General features: G+C 36.5%; 1 protein-coding gene across 1 annotated transcript in view; it reads left to right on the forward strand.

The window, feature by feature from the left end:
• The window catches only part of DCDC2 (doublecortin domain containing 2), a 152,747-nt gene that overhangs the window by 119,061 nt on the left and 18,457 nt on the right, over positions 1–15,229 (forward strand). The window contains exon 8 of the mRNA XM_060164262.1: positions 15,037–15,137. Within this exon, the coding sequence (XP_060020245.1) occupies positions 15,037–15,137 (101 nt within the window). The remainder of the gene's footprint in view (positions 1–15,036; positions 15,138–15,229) is intronic.

The raw sequence follows: 15,229 nt of genomic DNA on the forward strand, positions 1-15,229 counted from the left end.
ATCTTCCCCTCCACACCCACCCTGCCATGAATCCGCACTCCCTTCCTCCTAGGCAGCCCTCTTTCCAGGGCACTCCCCCAGCCCGATGCTCCCTGCATCAAGTCCTTCAGTTGCTCTTCATCATCTTCAGGCTCAAGTTCGGATTTTTGGTTTTGTCAGTCAAGGTTGTCTGAATCATCCCTGCCTCCTTGCTGCAGCCATGCTCATCTGACTGTAGTCCCTGGAACAGACCATGCATTCCAGTGCCTCTGAGTCTTTGCATATACTGATCTTGCTGTCTAGAATGCCCTTCTTCTGCTCCTCAATAACTAATTCTACTTGTCTTTTGATCTGTAGCTTCTGTCTCTCAGAAGCCTTCTTTGACTGACCACCACGCCCACCTGTCACCCTTGCCTACCTCTCTGAACTCTTGATAGCCAGTGTAGCACTAGTTACATTTATCATTCTGTTCTACTGATTTTTAAATTTCTATTTAAATTTAAATTCCATTAAATTAAATTAAATTTAATTTAATTTAAATTAAATTAAAATTAAATTAAATTTAAATTTAAATTAAATTAAATTTTTAATTAATTTAATTAAATTTTAATTTAATTAATTAAATTAATTAAATTAAATTAAATTTTAATTTTAAATTCTATTAAATTTAATTTAATTTAAATTAAATTTAATTTAAATTTAAATTAAATTCCATTAAATTTAAATTTAAATTCCATTTAAATTTCTAGTAGACAGTAAGCATCTTGAGACCAGTGCCTTGTTCATCTCTTCCGTGGCTGGTATCCAGCACATGCCTGGGCATGAGAAGGTTTGGTAAATATTGGCACAGTAAATGAATGAATGAATGAATGAATGGACAAAAAATTGAGGAATTTAAGAGTACTGTGTATTTCTGTTATATGCAAGTACGCCATTTGTTACCTTGATACATTTTCTAGGGTAGAGAAGTAATTTGAGTATGGCTAACTCTTTTACAGACTGAAATATGCAAGGTCATTTGGAGGTAGTTGGACCAGCCAGAATTAAGAATAGGAATCATGATTTTTCGGCCACTTATTAAGTAACGTCAAGTCACTGGGGTCCACTGAGGAACAATTCAATTATTCTGATAAACTAAAACTAATTTGCAGTGTAATTTTTATAAGGTTACAAAATTAGAAATGAAAAAAAAATATAGCTACATATACTTGTTGGCTTAGGTAAACCAACTCAGAAGTATTTTATTTTTCTCAGATCCATGTATCTGTTATGGACTTTATAAAGTATATCAAAATTTATATAGATTATAAAATAATTTGTCATGAATTCTACATATTATATATATGTGTTTTAGTCTTTGTACTTTGAATATTGCTGATTTTGATGAAAATCTAAAACATCTGTATCTGAAAAGAATAAACTAGAAATGAAGGGATAAGAACAAAATTACCTTTGATCTGGGGAAATCAATGATAATAATCCTACTTTTACTTTCTGTCCACACATAGAAAATTGTGTTATACCCATTTAAAGTCAAGGTGAACTAACCATGGTGGTTAAGATCAAGTCTATGCAAAGAGTTAATAGTCACATTTAAACATCAGTTGCATAACAGATGATATTTAATACCTGGAGTGGGAGTCAGGAAATAGAAAGAAGCCAGATACACTTCAAGCTGCAGTTAAGTAAACTCAGCCTATCTAAGTGGATGGATAAAGTTATTTTCATGTAATATTCTAAATTGCCAAAGAAAAATATCACTTGTGATATTCTTGTTCCTGTAAAGAGTTTCCATTTGAGTTTATGGGTCAGAATGAAACATATGGAGACAATTAGTGATTAAAAAACTTTCGGGTAATATGGCTGTACTAAGTTAGATACACTCAGAATATTAGCTGTTATTTGATTAGTTTTTCATTCTGCCTAATGATAATATTCTTTAGTTCAGGTGAGTGGTGTGAGGAAGATACTGTGCAAGTTGTTATAAGGATCAGAGGAGGGCTGGCCAGCATCCTTTCATCAGGAAGTGTTATCACATGGGAATCCCTCTTCCTCTCCACCTCCCTACTTGCTAAACTTCACATAGAGTTACCTTTCTGGAAGTGCTTTCTTTCAATTTCATTAAGATGTTGTGATGACAACAATCTGTATCTAAGAAGGGTTTTATTGGAAATTCAATATATTTCACATATGAATATAGTTCACATTAGCATTAGCTAATGAAAATAATTTGTATGTCACTTTCTTACCAATTTTACTTCGAATTACGCCTCTGGTAACTGATGTGACACAAAGACAGCATAATCTTCCTCTTAAACAGATCTATATACTTTTTTCTTCTTAGAATATTATCTTATATACTGAAAGCCGTGAGCTCCTTGTTGCTCACATTTTTTTCTCAGTAATCTACTGGATTTAATGAGCTGCTTTTTAAAATTAATATTTTGTTTTTAATTTAACATTTTTATGAGAAAGTCTCAGTAGTAAATCATAGTAAAATGTTTATAGTCACGCTAAACTTTCCTGCTTACAAAAAGAGCTTCCACTTAATAGATATCTAATATTTCCATAAAGTATTTAAAACTGGGCGTTAACTCTGTTATTTTTCTTTTTATTTATCCTGGTAAGTTCCAATCAGTTTCAAACACTGAACACATTCAAATACGTTTTATAGTATTATTTTAAAAGAACTTTTAATAATTGTGGTGTGAAAGTATCCTTTAAACAAGATCGTTGGGCTTAAATACTGATTATTAGCAATTACCTGAATGTATCATTCATTAATTATTTGGTAACTTTTCTTACTTAACATTAAAATTTTAACATATTTAAAATATTTTAATGTTACTAAACTAACACATTGATGTACTGAAACTAGGAAATGCTTTCATTTCAGCCGTTCTAGTTGCAGAAAGGCTAAAAATGCACAAGCACTAGTTTGCCATTTCTGTACGGGAAACAGATTCTTATTTATTACGAGCTACACACTAATGACATGACTGCCCTACCTCAGCAGCTCTGCTTTCATTTTTTAGGCAATAAAATTCATAAGGGATAAGTGAAAAATAATTGAGGAGCATTTTTATTTTTACTAGAGTGTTTGTTATTGCTTTGCTGTGTAATATACACTAAAATGTCTATTCATGATTCAAAGAAAAAAGATTAGAGCTGAATTGCAGTGTAGTGTGCATCCAAGCATCGAATTTGATCCTCAGTGTAGTAATTGAATGAGAGCAGTATTGTGTATCAAATTTATCCTCGCTCTTTAGTTTGTTAGCAAATGGCTTTTATTACGAAGGTTTTCGGGTAGGGGAGGACTTAAAAAAATCGAATCCCTTTTCTTCTTTCTGGCAGATGTGGGTATCTGGAGTGGTGTTTTTTTGTACATTGTAGGGGAGGGAGAGAGAGAGAGAGAGGTAATAACATTTAGAGACGGAAAACAGGAGGCAGAGGACTTGCAGGAGGTTTTTGGACCACTGCCTTCACAGCAGGAGGAACAGGGGGTGTCTCAGCTGCCTGCCCTCACCCAGCAAGTACCTGAAGGAGTCAGAAAGGGGATTTGCAGGGGCTACTACCCCAGTATTCTTTCTAGACCATAGTTTTTGGACACATGGTGTATTAGTTGCCTATTGCTGCTGTAACAAATTACCACGAACATGGTGCCTTAAAACAGCACATGCTTATTATCTTAGTATTCTGGAGGTCAGAATTCCAAAAGGGTCCTCACTGGGCTGTAATCACAGTATTGGTGAGGCTTTATTCCTTCTAGAATCTCTAAGAGGAAAGTTTCAATTCTTATCTTTTTCCAGTTTTTAGAGGTTGTCTGCAATTCCCTCGTTTATGGCCCCCTTCCATCTTCAAAGCCAGCAATGGTCAGTCAACTCCTTCTCACATCACATCACCCTGACACTGGTTCCCCTGCCCCTCTCTTTCACTTACAGGGACCTTTGTGGCTGCATTGGGTCCACCTGCATAATCCAGGATAATATCCCCATCTGAAGGTCAGCTGATTAGCAATTCCATCTGCTACCTTAATTCACCTCTGCCATGCGATGTAATATATTCAGTTTCTGAGGATTAGGATGGAGACATGGTGGGGGGGCGGGTATTATCTCACCACACATAGCCTAATTTATTGATCCCTGTGTAGGTGTACTCCAGTCTTCTTTCTCTTCACCCCTCTTTATCCTCCTCCTCAAAATGCTGTACTGCCGGGCTTCCCTGGTGGCGCAGTGGTTGGGAGTCCGCCTGCTGATGCGGGGGACATGGGTTCGTTCCCCGGTCCGGGAAGATCCCACGTGTCGCGGAGCGGCTGGGCCCGTGAGCCATGGCCGCTGAGCCTGCGCATCCGGAGCCTGTGCTCCGCAGCGGGAGGGGCCGCGGCAGTGAGAGGACCACGTACCGGAAAAAAAAAAAAAGCTGTACAGCCAAGTGTGGCCAGATTGGGGCAACACAGAGAATTAGTGGACTGGGCTAGAGGCTTTTAAATTGTACTCTCCTTACATTCTATCTCAATGCAGCAAATATTTTTGAGTGCCTGCTGTTTATTCTTTCAACAAACACCTTTTGAACACCTGTGTGCTGAGCTCTATTACATGCTAGCTACAGAGCAGTGAACAATATGGGTGTGGTACCCGCTCTCTTGGAGCCTGCACTTTGGTGGAGACTGACAAACACTAAAACACCAAATAAACAAGAAAAATATCAGGTAGTAATAAGTGCTAGTGAGAGAGAATTAAAACAGAGCAATGTGAATGACTGGGTGACTCCTTGAACTGGAGGAGGGTTTCCTGAGATCTGAATGAGAAAGAGCAGCTTACCTTGGGAAAAGGGAGGAAAGAACATTCCAGGTAGAAGGTGTAAAAAGGGCAAAGCCATAAGGTAGCAATGGGTTTTCTGCTGGAGAAACAAAATGTACCTGGAGTTTAATGGCAAAGGGAAATTGGTATGAAATGTGGTCTAAGAGGGAGTTCAGGACCAGAACACATTTCTGTAAGCCATGGTAAGGAACTTGGATTCTATGTATGTTGGAAAGTGTCAGAGTTTCCAGGTAATTTTTATAACCTATTAATATTACTTGGCTTTTGTGTGGTGAATGATTCAGAGGAAAGCAAGAGTAGAAGAAGAGGAGCACTAATTTGTAAGCTGTTGTAATAGCCCATCCAACAGATAGTGGTGATTAAACCAAGCTAATAGTGGAGCTGGAAATAATATTCACATATTCGGGATATATTTAAAAGGAGATTGAATTGACAGGCCAAGAATGGAATGGATATAGGGAGTGAGAACAAGATGGAAATAAGGATAATTTCCAGATTTGGGGGTTGGGTGGAGGTACCATGTCATGGGATGAGGAATATAGAGGATGAATAGTTTACAGTGGGGACCTGGAGTTCTCTTATGACCATGTTAAGTTTGAGATGCCCATTAGACATCCAAGGCAAGTTGTCAAGTTAGGCAATAGGTTATATGAGCTTGGGGACCTATGAAGAGGCTGGTATATTGAATAGATTAGAGAGTCGTTGACATATTAATGGTATTCAAGCCATCATCAGGATGAGATTATCTAAGGAGCGTGTGTAAATAGAGAAGTAGACTCACGATATAGCTCTGGGGGTACTGCAACACTTAGAAGTTGAACAGAGAAGGATAGGTTGACCAAGAAGACTGAAGAGAAGTATCTGTTGATTCTGCTGAAACCAGAGTGAAATGGAGAAATAGACCGACAGACACATAGATAGGTAGACAGAAAGAGAAAGAGAAAGATCGCTTATATTAAAAGCTGCTAAGAGATCAAGTAAGATGAGAACATAAAGGTGACCATTATGGTCACTGATTTTGACAAGAGCAGTCTTTATGAGATGCTGCTACAGAGGTTGGACTAGGTGTGGGGCTAAGTACGTGGGTAAGGGATGGAGGCAGTGATTTTAGACAGCTTACCATGAGGTGTTCAGCTAGGGTGGGGCATTTTGAGATGAGAAATCATTGCATTATCACTTTTTTTTCCAAAAACCTACTTTTTCCTACCTATAGAAGAAAAGTTTATTTTTCTATGATGTACAGGCATTCCATTATTACATTTACAGTGCACAATTAAATTCAGAGGAAGCAAAATTGCTAAGACTCAAACAAGAAATAATTTCATGAGCAGTTGAAAATTATGCGAAAGCTTATTATAAGGGGATTAGAAGAAATCTTGAATGTGTGCCAGACGGTATATGGCACACCAGAATTTCACGGAGGGACGGTATATGGCAAAAAGGAACACTTACCTGTTGACATTGGGATCGAGTAAGACTAAACCTCTGTTTTTATGAAAATCCTGAGGGACGCTAAAACTAATCACGTGTCCCATTAGAGGCTAAACCCCCTACCCTAGCTGGCAACTACCCTTAGTGGGTTGTGGTTAGGACGTCTGAGCTATTTATAGCAGTAACTATACAACGATTGCGCATAACGATGGCTGTTACGATCTAAATTTACTGTGCCACTTTGAACGAGCGGTCGTAAGAAAGGGAAAATGTGAGGTTTTGAAGTGCTTGCATAATATTGCCCTCGATGAAAAACTGAATAGTTTTGTAAAAACTTAAATTTCTTGTGTAATCTATCCTCGCAAGAAGGTGTTTTAAGTTTTTAATGTTGCATCTTTACCTTCTTCCATGGAGTGTGTCTTTAGTTGCTTCTTTGTGTGTGATTTTCTTTTTGTAAATTAATTTTTAGTGGAGTATAGTTGATTTACATTGTTGTGTTAGTTTCAGGTGTACAGCAAAGTGAATCAGTTATACATATACATATACCCACTCTTTTTTAGATTCTTTTCCCATATAGCGCATTACAGAGTACTGAAGAGTTCCCTGTGCTATACAGCAGGTTCTTATTAGTTACCTGTTTTATATTTAGCAGTGTGTATATGTCAATCCCAATCTACCAATTTATCCGCCCCCTCCCCTTTTTAGTTGCTTTTTACTGTGGCACTGACAGAAGGGGAACATATTGTATCGTTCAAATTCTTTACCATTGTATTTTGGCCTTGCTGGCAATCCTTTGGTGTTAATTTCCTGGTTTTCAGGCCTGCTTTTGAACTTTCATCTTGAGCGTTCACATAACTTTGAACACTCATCATGAATGTTCATCGTATTTTTGAACATTCACATTGGCTCACTGATCTTGGCCCTGGATGAAGTACAGTAGTTCCCCCTTACCTGTGGTTTTGCTTTCTGCAGTCAACTGTGGTTTGAAAATGGTAAATGGAAAATTCCAGAAACAACAGTTCATAAGTTTTATTTTACTTCTTCAATTTATACATTTTTAGTTTTGTGTTTTACATCTTTATTGGAGTATAATTGCTACACAATGGTGTGTTAGGGGGTGCAAGAGGGTTCCCTTTTCTCCACACCCTCTCCAGCATTTATTGTTTATAGACTTTATGATGATGGCCATTCTGACCGGTGTGAGGTGATACCTCACTGTAGTTTTGATTTGCATTTCTCTAATGATTAGTGATGTTGAGCATCCTTTCATGTGTTTATTGGCAATTTGTATATCTTCTTTGGAGAACTGTCTATTTAGGTCTTTTGCCCATTTTTGGATTGGGTTGTTTGTTTTTTTCATATTGAGCTGCATGAGCTGCTGTATGTTTTGGAGATTATTCCTTTGTCAGTTGCTTTGTTTGCAAATATTTTCTCCCATTCTGAGAGTTGTCTTTTCGTCTTGTTTATGGTTTCCTTTGCTGTGCAAAAGCTTTTAAGTTTCATTAGGTCCCATTTGTTTATTTTTGTGTTTATTTCCATTTCTCTAGGAGGTGGGTCAAAAAGGATGTTGCTGTGATTTATGTCATAGAGTGTTCTGCCTCTCTTTTCCTCTAAGAGTTTTATAGTGTCTGGGCTTACATTTAGGTCTTTAGTCCATTTTGAGTTTATTTTTGTGTATGGTGTTAGGGAGTGTTCTATTTTCATTCTTTTACATGTAGCTGTCCAGTTTTCCCAGCACCACTTATTGAAGAGGCTGTCTTTTCTCCATGGTATATTCTTGCCTCCTTTATCAAAAATAAGGTGACCATATGTGTGTGTCTCTGGGCTTTCTATCCTGTTCCATTGATCTATATTTCTGTTTTTGTGCCAGTACCATACTGTCTTGATTACTGTAGCTTTGTAGTATAGCTTGAAGTCAGGGAGCTTGGATCCTCCAGTTCCGTATTTCTTTCTCAAGATTGCTTAGGCTATTCGGGGTCTTTCGTGTTTCCATACAAATTGTGAAATTTTTTGTTCTAGTTCTGTGAAAAATGCCATTGGTAGTTTGTTACGGATTGCACTGAATCTGTAGATTGCTTTGGGTAGTATAATTACTTTCACATTGGTGATTCTTCCAATCCAAGAACATGCTATATCTCTCCATCTGTTTGTATCATCTTTAATTTCTTTCATCAGTGTCTTATAGTTTTCTGTATACAGGTCTTTTGTCTCCTTAGATAGGTTTATTCCTAGGTATTTTATTCTTTTTGTTGCAATGGTAAATGAGAGTGTTTCCTTAATTTCTCTTTCAGATTTTTCATCATTAGCATGTAGGAATGCAAGAGATTTCTGTGCATTAATTTTGTATCCTGCTACTTTACCAAATTTATTGATTAGTTCTAGTAGTTTTCTGGTACCATCTTTAGGATTCTCTATGTAAAGTATCATGTCATCTGCAAACAGTGACAGCTTTACTTCTTCACTTCCGATTTGGATTCCTTTTATTTCTTTTTCTTCTCTGATTACCGTGGCTAAAACTTCCAAAACTATATTGAATAATAGTGGTGAGAGTGGGCACCCTTTTCTTGTTCCTGATGTTAGAGGAAGTGGTTTCAGTTTTTCACCATTGGGAACGATGTTGGCTGTGGGTTTGTCATACATGGCCTTTATTATGTTGACATGTTTTAAATTTCAGGCTGTTCTGAGAAGCGCCGTGAAATCTTGTGCTCTCCCACCTCTTCCCATCTGAGAGGTGAAGCATCCCTTTGTCTGGTGTGGCCCGCTCTTTAGATACTTCAGTCTAAAGACTCTCTTGGTTATTAGATCGACTGTAGAGGTATTGCAGTGCTTGTGTTCGGAGTAACCCTTATTTTACTTAATAATGGCCCCAAAGTGCAAGAGTAGTGATGCTGGCAATTCGGATATTCTCTTACTGTGCCTAATTTAGAAATTAAAGTTTATCGTAGTATGTTCATATAGGAAAAAAGATAGTATTTTCAGTGGAAATAATAAGTCAATAGTCAATCTAAGCAAGAAATGGAGAATTTTATTTGAGCCAATCTGTGGATTATAACCTGGAAGACAGTCTCTGAGAGCTCTGAGAACTGTTTGAAGAGGTAAAGGGGGGAGGCCAGTACATATATATGATTTTGACAAAGGGATATATGCAATCAAGCGCTCAGCTTTTTTTTTTAATTTAATTTAATTTACTTTTTTATACAGTAGGCTCTTTTTAGTCATCAATTTTATACACATCAGTGTATACATGTCAATCCCAATCACCCAATTCAAGCGCTCATCTTGACAGAAGGTTATTGCTAGCTAATTGTGAGGAACAGACATCTTAGTTAATGGTTTTAGTGCTTTTCTAAGTATGGGATGATGCAAGAATCCAGGTTCACTGTCCATTAATTACAGCATGGTACCACCAATTTATTATGTGTTCAGATAACATTTAATGATGTGGGAAATGCTCATGATATGATTTCAAAGTTTAAAAATCTCTTGAAATTATATATACATTAGTATCTCAGTTTTATGAGTGTGTGAGAGAGCGAGAGAGAAACTCTGGATCAGGAGATTAGGACGTTTATTTTCTTCATCTTCCAAGTTTTCTAAAATGCATGCATGTGTCTTAAATAATCTATAATCAGAAAATGCTATTTAAAAATATTTCCCCTGGAAATTCATATTCCCCTATTTTAAATTTTATGTAACATTTTTAATAAAAATTCAAGTCCTTTTTCGTATCACAAAGTAACTTTCTTGCTTTTCTTTTTTCCATCACTGTTTATTTCTGTGAATTCCTTTCCAGCCTTACTTTCTTGCTCTGTGCTGCTGAAGGAGGTGGCTTACACATCTCCATTTAGTGGTGAACAAATCCTACACCATGGCTCAACCAAACACTTTTATCTTCGTATTTTCTCTTTTTGTCACCATACTCAATGTTGAGCTTTGTTGATTTGTCTCCTTGCTGTTTATATCATTATGGTTGCCATTTTCCATCTCAGTGCCCTTTCCATTTTATTTGTTATTATTGATCTCATTCTTCTTTTCTTGTGAAATGTTTATCCTAAAACACATCTGCAAGCCATTCAGAGCTCTGCTTGGATACAGTTAAACATTTCATTGAATGTGAGCATTAACAATATATTTCTCTGGTATCTGTAGGTTTCTCTTTGTGGTTCCCTTGAAAGCAGGTGCCATACTTGGATGAAAAAACGTTGTCCAAAAAAGTCATGGACATAGGTCATAGTCTACTGAGACCAGCATCTATCTCAGACGGTTGACTCCAGGGACACTTTGTGGATGAGTATGATTGTTGTCTTCTAAGGTATTTCAGAAGGTGGAAATGAATGTCAGACACACCTTAACTTTCCTTTTTAAACCATTTTGGAGAGAACATTTGATAAAATGTGCAACCCTATTTGAAATTAGTTTATTCTGCCTCTGTACATTCTCAGAATTATGGACTCCACATGTGAATAAAGTGGAATTTATTTTTCTATCATTTAATTAATGTTTTCTACCATCAATGTAATGTTTATTATTTCCTTGAGTTCTGTGTTCCAGAATTTGATGGAGAGACAAACATCAGCTTGCCCTATCCTGTTGACTCCAATTTTATAGACTTGGATTACTCCCTTTCACTTCTTTTAGGACAGAATAATTGTAAGCTATTTTCCTTGCCCTTTGAAGTGTCCTTCCCTGTACTTTTCTTAGCTCAAGGATTGCTTTGTTGAGCTTGTGACCATAACTTTGCATTTACTCCAGGCCAAATACATGAGAACATCATCACATATTGTTTTGTTCTCTATATTCTTTTTTCTGATATTGCTGAACTGCAGTTTCGTTTGCCTCCATGCTCTGAGTTATAAGATGCTATGGAGTTAGGACAGAATCATTAGACCTGCTAGGTGAGCTGTGTCCTTGGGGAGATGGGTTGCAGAGATAACCCAAAATAGCTGCTGCCTATGCAGAAATCATCATTTTGGTGATGATTGTTTAGTGATTCCTGTATATATATATATATATATATATATAAAATATATATATTAATATATATAATATATTAATATATTAATATATTAATATATTATATATATTAATATATATTAATATATTAATATATTATATATTAATATTATATATAATATATATATAATATATAATATATATATATTATATATATATATTCAATTAATATATACACAGGATGATTTAACTGAGAAAACTCTAGTGAATGAAAAATTACCTTGGATTGCTTATGCACACATGAGCTGGTGGAAGGAAAGGATTATTAGGTGACAAGGTTGTTGGCTGAGAGTAAAAACCAGTCTGGGATTACATTATTGCTGCAGGTAATCCTCAAAATGACAGATGAATGGATAAAGAAGATGTGGTATATATACACGATGGAATGTTAGCCATAAAAAAGAATAATGCCAGTTGCAGCAACATGGATGGACCTAGAGATTATCATATTAAGTGAAGTAAGTTAGAGAAAGACAAATATCATATGATATCATTTATATGTGGAATCTAAAGTATGACACATCTTTAGAAACACATCTAAAGTATGACACATCTTTAGAAACACATCTTTCTGTTTCGTAAATTCGTTATTTACGAAACAGAAAGACTCACAGACATAGAAAACAAACTTATGGTTACCAAAGGGGGTAGTGGCAGGAGGGGGCGGGGAGATAAATTAGGAGTTTGGGATTAACATATACACACTACTATATATAAAATAGTTAAATAATAAGGACCTACTGTATAGCATAGGGAACTATATTCAATATCTTGTAATAGCCTATAATAGAAAAGAATATGAAAAATAGTACATATGTATAACTGAACCACTTTGCTGTACGCTTGAAACTAACACAACATTGTAAATTATACTTCAATAAAAAATGGAATTAATCCATGTAAATTAATCTAACATGTCTAATCAGCTTTGGGGATAGCTCTGTTGTTCCTGGTTTTTGAAAAGGATAGTAGAGAAGTAATTAAAAAGTAATTAAAAGGGAAAATTGTTTCTCTAGGAGAAACAAAAAGGGCTTGAGTTTGGTTATATTTCCTCTCTCTCTTCCTTCCTTCCTTTTTCACTTGGCTGTACCTTCTAAGCTTCCACTAGGGCCTGCCATAGCCCTTATGCCTCTTACCTCAGGGCACCTTATTAGTGGTGTGTATGTATTTCTGTCTACTCATTGGTCTGTAAGCAACTGGAAAAAGTCTACATCTCATTTATATCCTAGGAGGTCACATCGACTCATATTGTGCCTTACATATAATTGATCCTCAGTGAAGGTAAAGACATATTTTATGCTTAATTAAGAGTGACTTCATAACTTTAACAATATGAAGTATTATCATGTGAAATGTGTTAACTATTTGTGCTCTGGGAAACAAGCTTCCATTTGAGAAATAGAAGGGGTTTTAAGACAAAAGATAAAAACATTTTCTAGACTGTAAGGGTAATCAAATACTGGAATAGATGATCAGACAAGGAGGTGAAATCTCCATCCCCAGGGATTTTAAATGATTGGGCAGAGAAAACATCCATGCGAATGACTGAAGCATTAGACCTGTCCTGAGGCAAATAGATGGACAGAATGACAAATGGTCCTGTGATTCTTTGATTACTTGGCCTGGAGAAGAGAAGACGGAGGGAAGACGTTAAAACTACTTCAAATATGGAAAACAGCTCTTATTGCTTCCTGTGGGAGAACAAGTCGAAGGAGCTTAACCTAAAGTCTTAGAAATTTGGGTTACATTTTATCGTTAAGGGTTTTAAGACATAGGCTGTGAAAATACTGTGGACACCTTCAGAGTAAAAGATTGATTTGTGTGAGATGTGGAGTCAGCTCTATGATCCTGGTACAGTAAAAAATATTTTTTTATATTACTCTGAATAGAGAGAATTATTCCAATACATTATTTCGGTGTATAACATTCTTTTGGGAAAGGCAAACTTCTAAAAGGAGTATTTTCAAGCATCAAGCATCATCACTGTTTCAGGGCTAGGAGGAGAGAGCAGAGGTAGTAGGTAGGAAATCCTTCCCATCTAAGTACTTGTACAAGGCTGTGTTATTTTTTATTTTTATTTTTTCCCAACACTGGCTTATTTTTTTAATCCAATTCTCTTTTATTTATTTATTTTTAATTTAAAAAAATTTTTAACATCTTTATTAGAGTATAATTGCTTTACAATGGTGTGTCAGTTTCTGCTTTATAGCGAAGTGAATCACTTATACATATACATATGTCCCCATATCTCTTCCCTCTTGCATCTCCCTCCCTCCCACCATCCCTATCCCACCCCTCTAGGTGGTCACAAAGCACCGAGCTGATCTCCCTGTGCTATGCGGCTGCTTCCCACTAGCTATCTATTTTACGTTTGGTAGTGTATATATGTCCATGCCACTCTCTCACTTTGTCCCAGCTTACCCTTCCCCCTCCCCATATCCTCAAGTCCATTCTCTAGTAGGTCTGCATCTTTATTCCCATCTTGCCCCTAGGTTCTTCTGACCATTTTCTTTTAGATTCCATATATATGTGTTAGCATACGGTATTTGTTTTTCTCTTTCTGACTTACTTCACTATGTATGACAGTCTCTAGGTCCATCCACCTCACTACAAATAACTCAGTTTCGTTCCTTTTTATGGCTGAGTAATTCCGTTGTATATATGTGCCACATCTTCTTTATCCATGCATCTGTCGATGGACACTTAGGTTGCTTCCATGTCCTGGCTATTGTAAATAGAGCTGCAATGAACATTTTGGTACATGACTCTTTTTGAATTATGGTTTTCTCAGCGTATCTGCCCAGTAGTGGGATTGCTGGGTCATATGGTAGTTCTATTTTTAGTTTTTAAGGAACCTCCATACTGTTCTCCATAGTGGCTGTATCAACTTACATTCCCACCAACAGTGCAAGAGGGTTCCTTTTTCTCCACACCCTCTCAAGCATTTATTGTTTGTAGACTTTTTGATGATGGCCATTCTGACTGGTGTGAGATGATATCTCATTGTAGTTTTGATTTGCATTTCTCTAATGATTAATGATGTTGAGCATTCTTTCATGTGTTTGTTGGCAATCTGTATATCTTCTTTGGAGAAATGTCTATTTAGATCTTCTGCCCATTTTTGGATTGGGTTGTTTTTTTCCTTGATATTGAGCTGCATGAGTTGCTTGTATGTTTTGGAGATTAATCCTTTGTCAGTTGCTTCATTTGCAAATATTTTCTCCCATTCTGAGGGTTGTCTTTTCGTCTTGTTTATGGTTACCATTGCTGTGCAAAAACTTTTAAGTTTCATTAGGTCCCATTTGTTTATTTTTGTTTTTATTTCCATTTCTCTAGGAGGTGGGTCAAAAAGGATCCTGCTGTGATTTATTTCACAGAGTGTTCTGCCTATCTTTTCCTCTAAGAGTTTGATGGTGTCTGGCCTTACATTTAGGTCTTTAATCCATTTTGAGTTTATTTTTGTGTATGGTGTTAGGGAGTGTTCTGATTTCATTCTTTTACATGTAGCTGTCCAGTTTTCCCAAGCGCTGTGTTATTAAATCAGTAGCCAGGGGGTGAGGAGAGGCTGGAAAATAGCCCTGCTCTTCTGGGTCAGCCTTGTTTTGGTCACTGAACCTTTTCCCAATGAAAATATAGAAGAAATGGGGGCTACAAAAATCTTGTCAATACAAGGGGAATCAGAATACCTACAAAAAATAATCTTCATTAGGGATTTGACTGTAATTTCAACATTCAGCCACACGATGTCACAATTGGATTTTGATTCTCACTGTGTATTTCTCTCAAATAATAGATGAAGGCGTTTTCAAAGCTGGAGAGGAAAGATCAGAAACGCGGGGGGCTGCAGAAGTCCAAGAAGATGAAGATACTCAAGTTGAGATTCCACTTGACCAGGTAGTCTCCATGCCTTAAAAATATGTGTAAACCAAATACTACTTTTCTTTCAAGTTTTGTGTTACCTGCCCTGTGCTGTTCTTATGCAGATG

The sequence above is a fragment of the Lagenorhynchus albirostris genome, chromosome 10 (genome assembly GCF_949774975.1).
Source record: "Lagenorhynchus albirostris chromosome 10, mLagAlb1.1, whole genome shotgun sequence".
NCBI lineage: Eukaryota > Metazoa > Chordata > Mammalia > Artiodactyla > Delphinidae > Lagenorhynchus > Lagenorhynchus albirostris.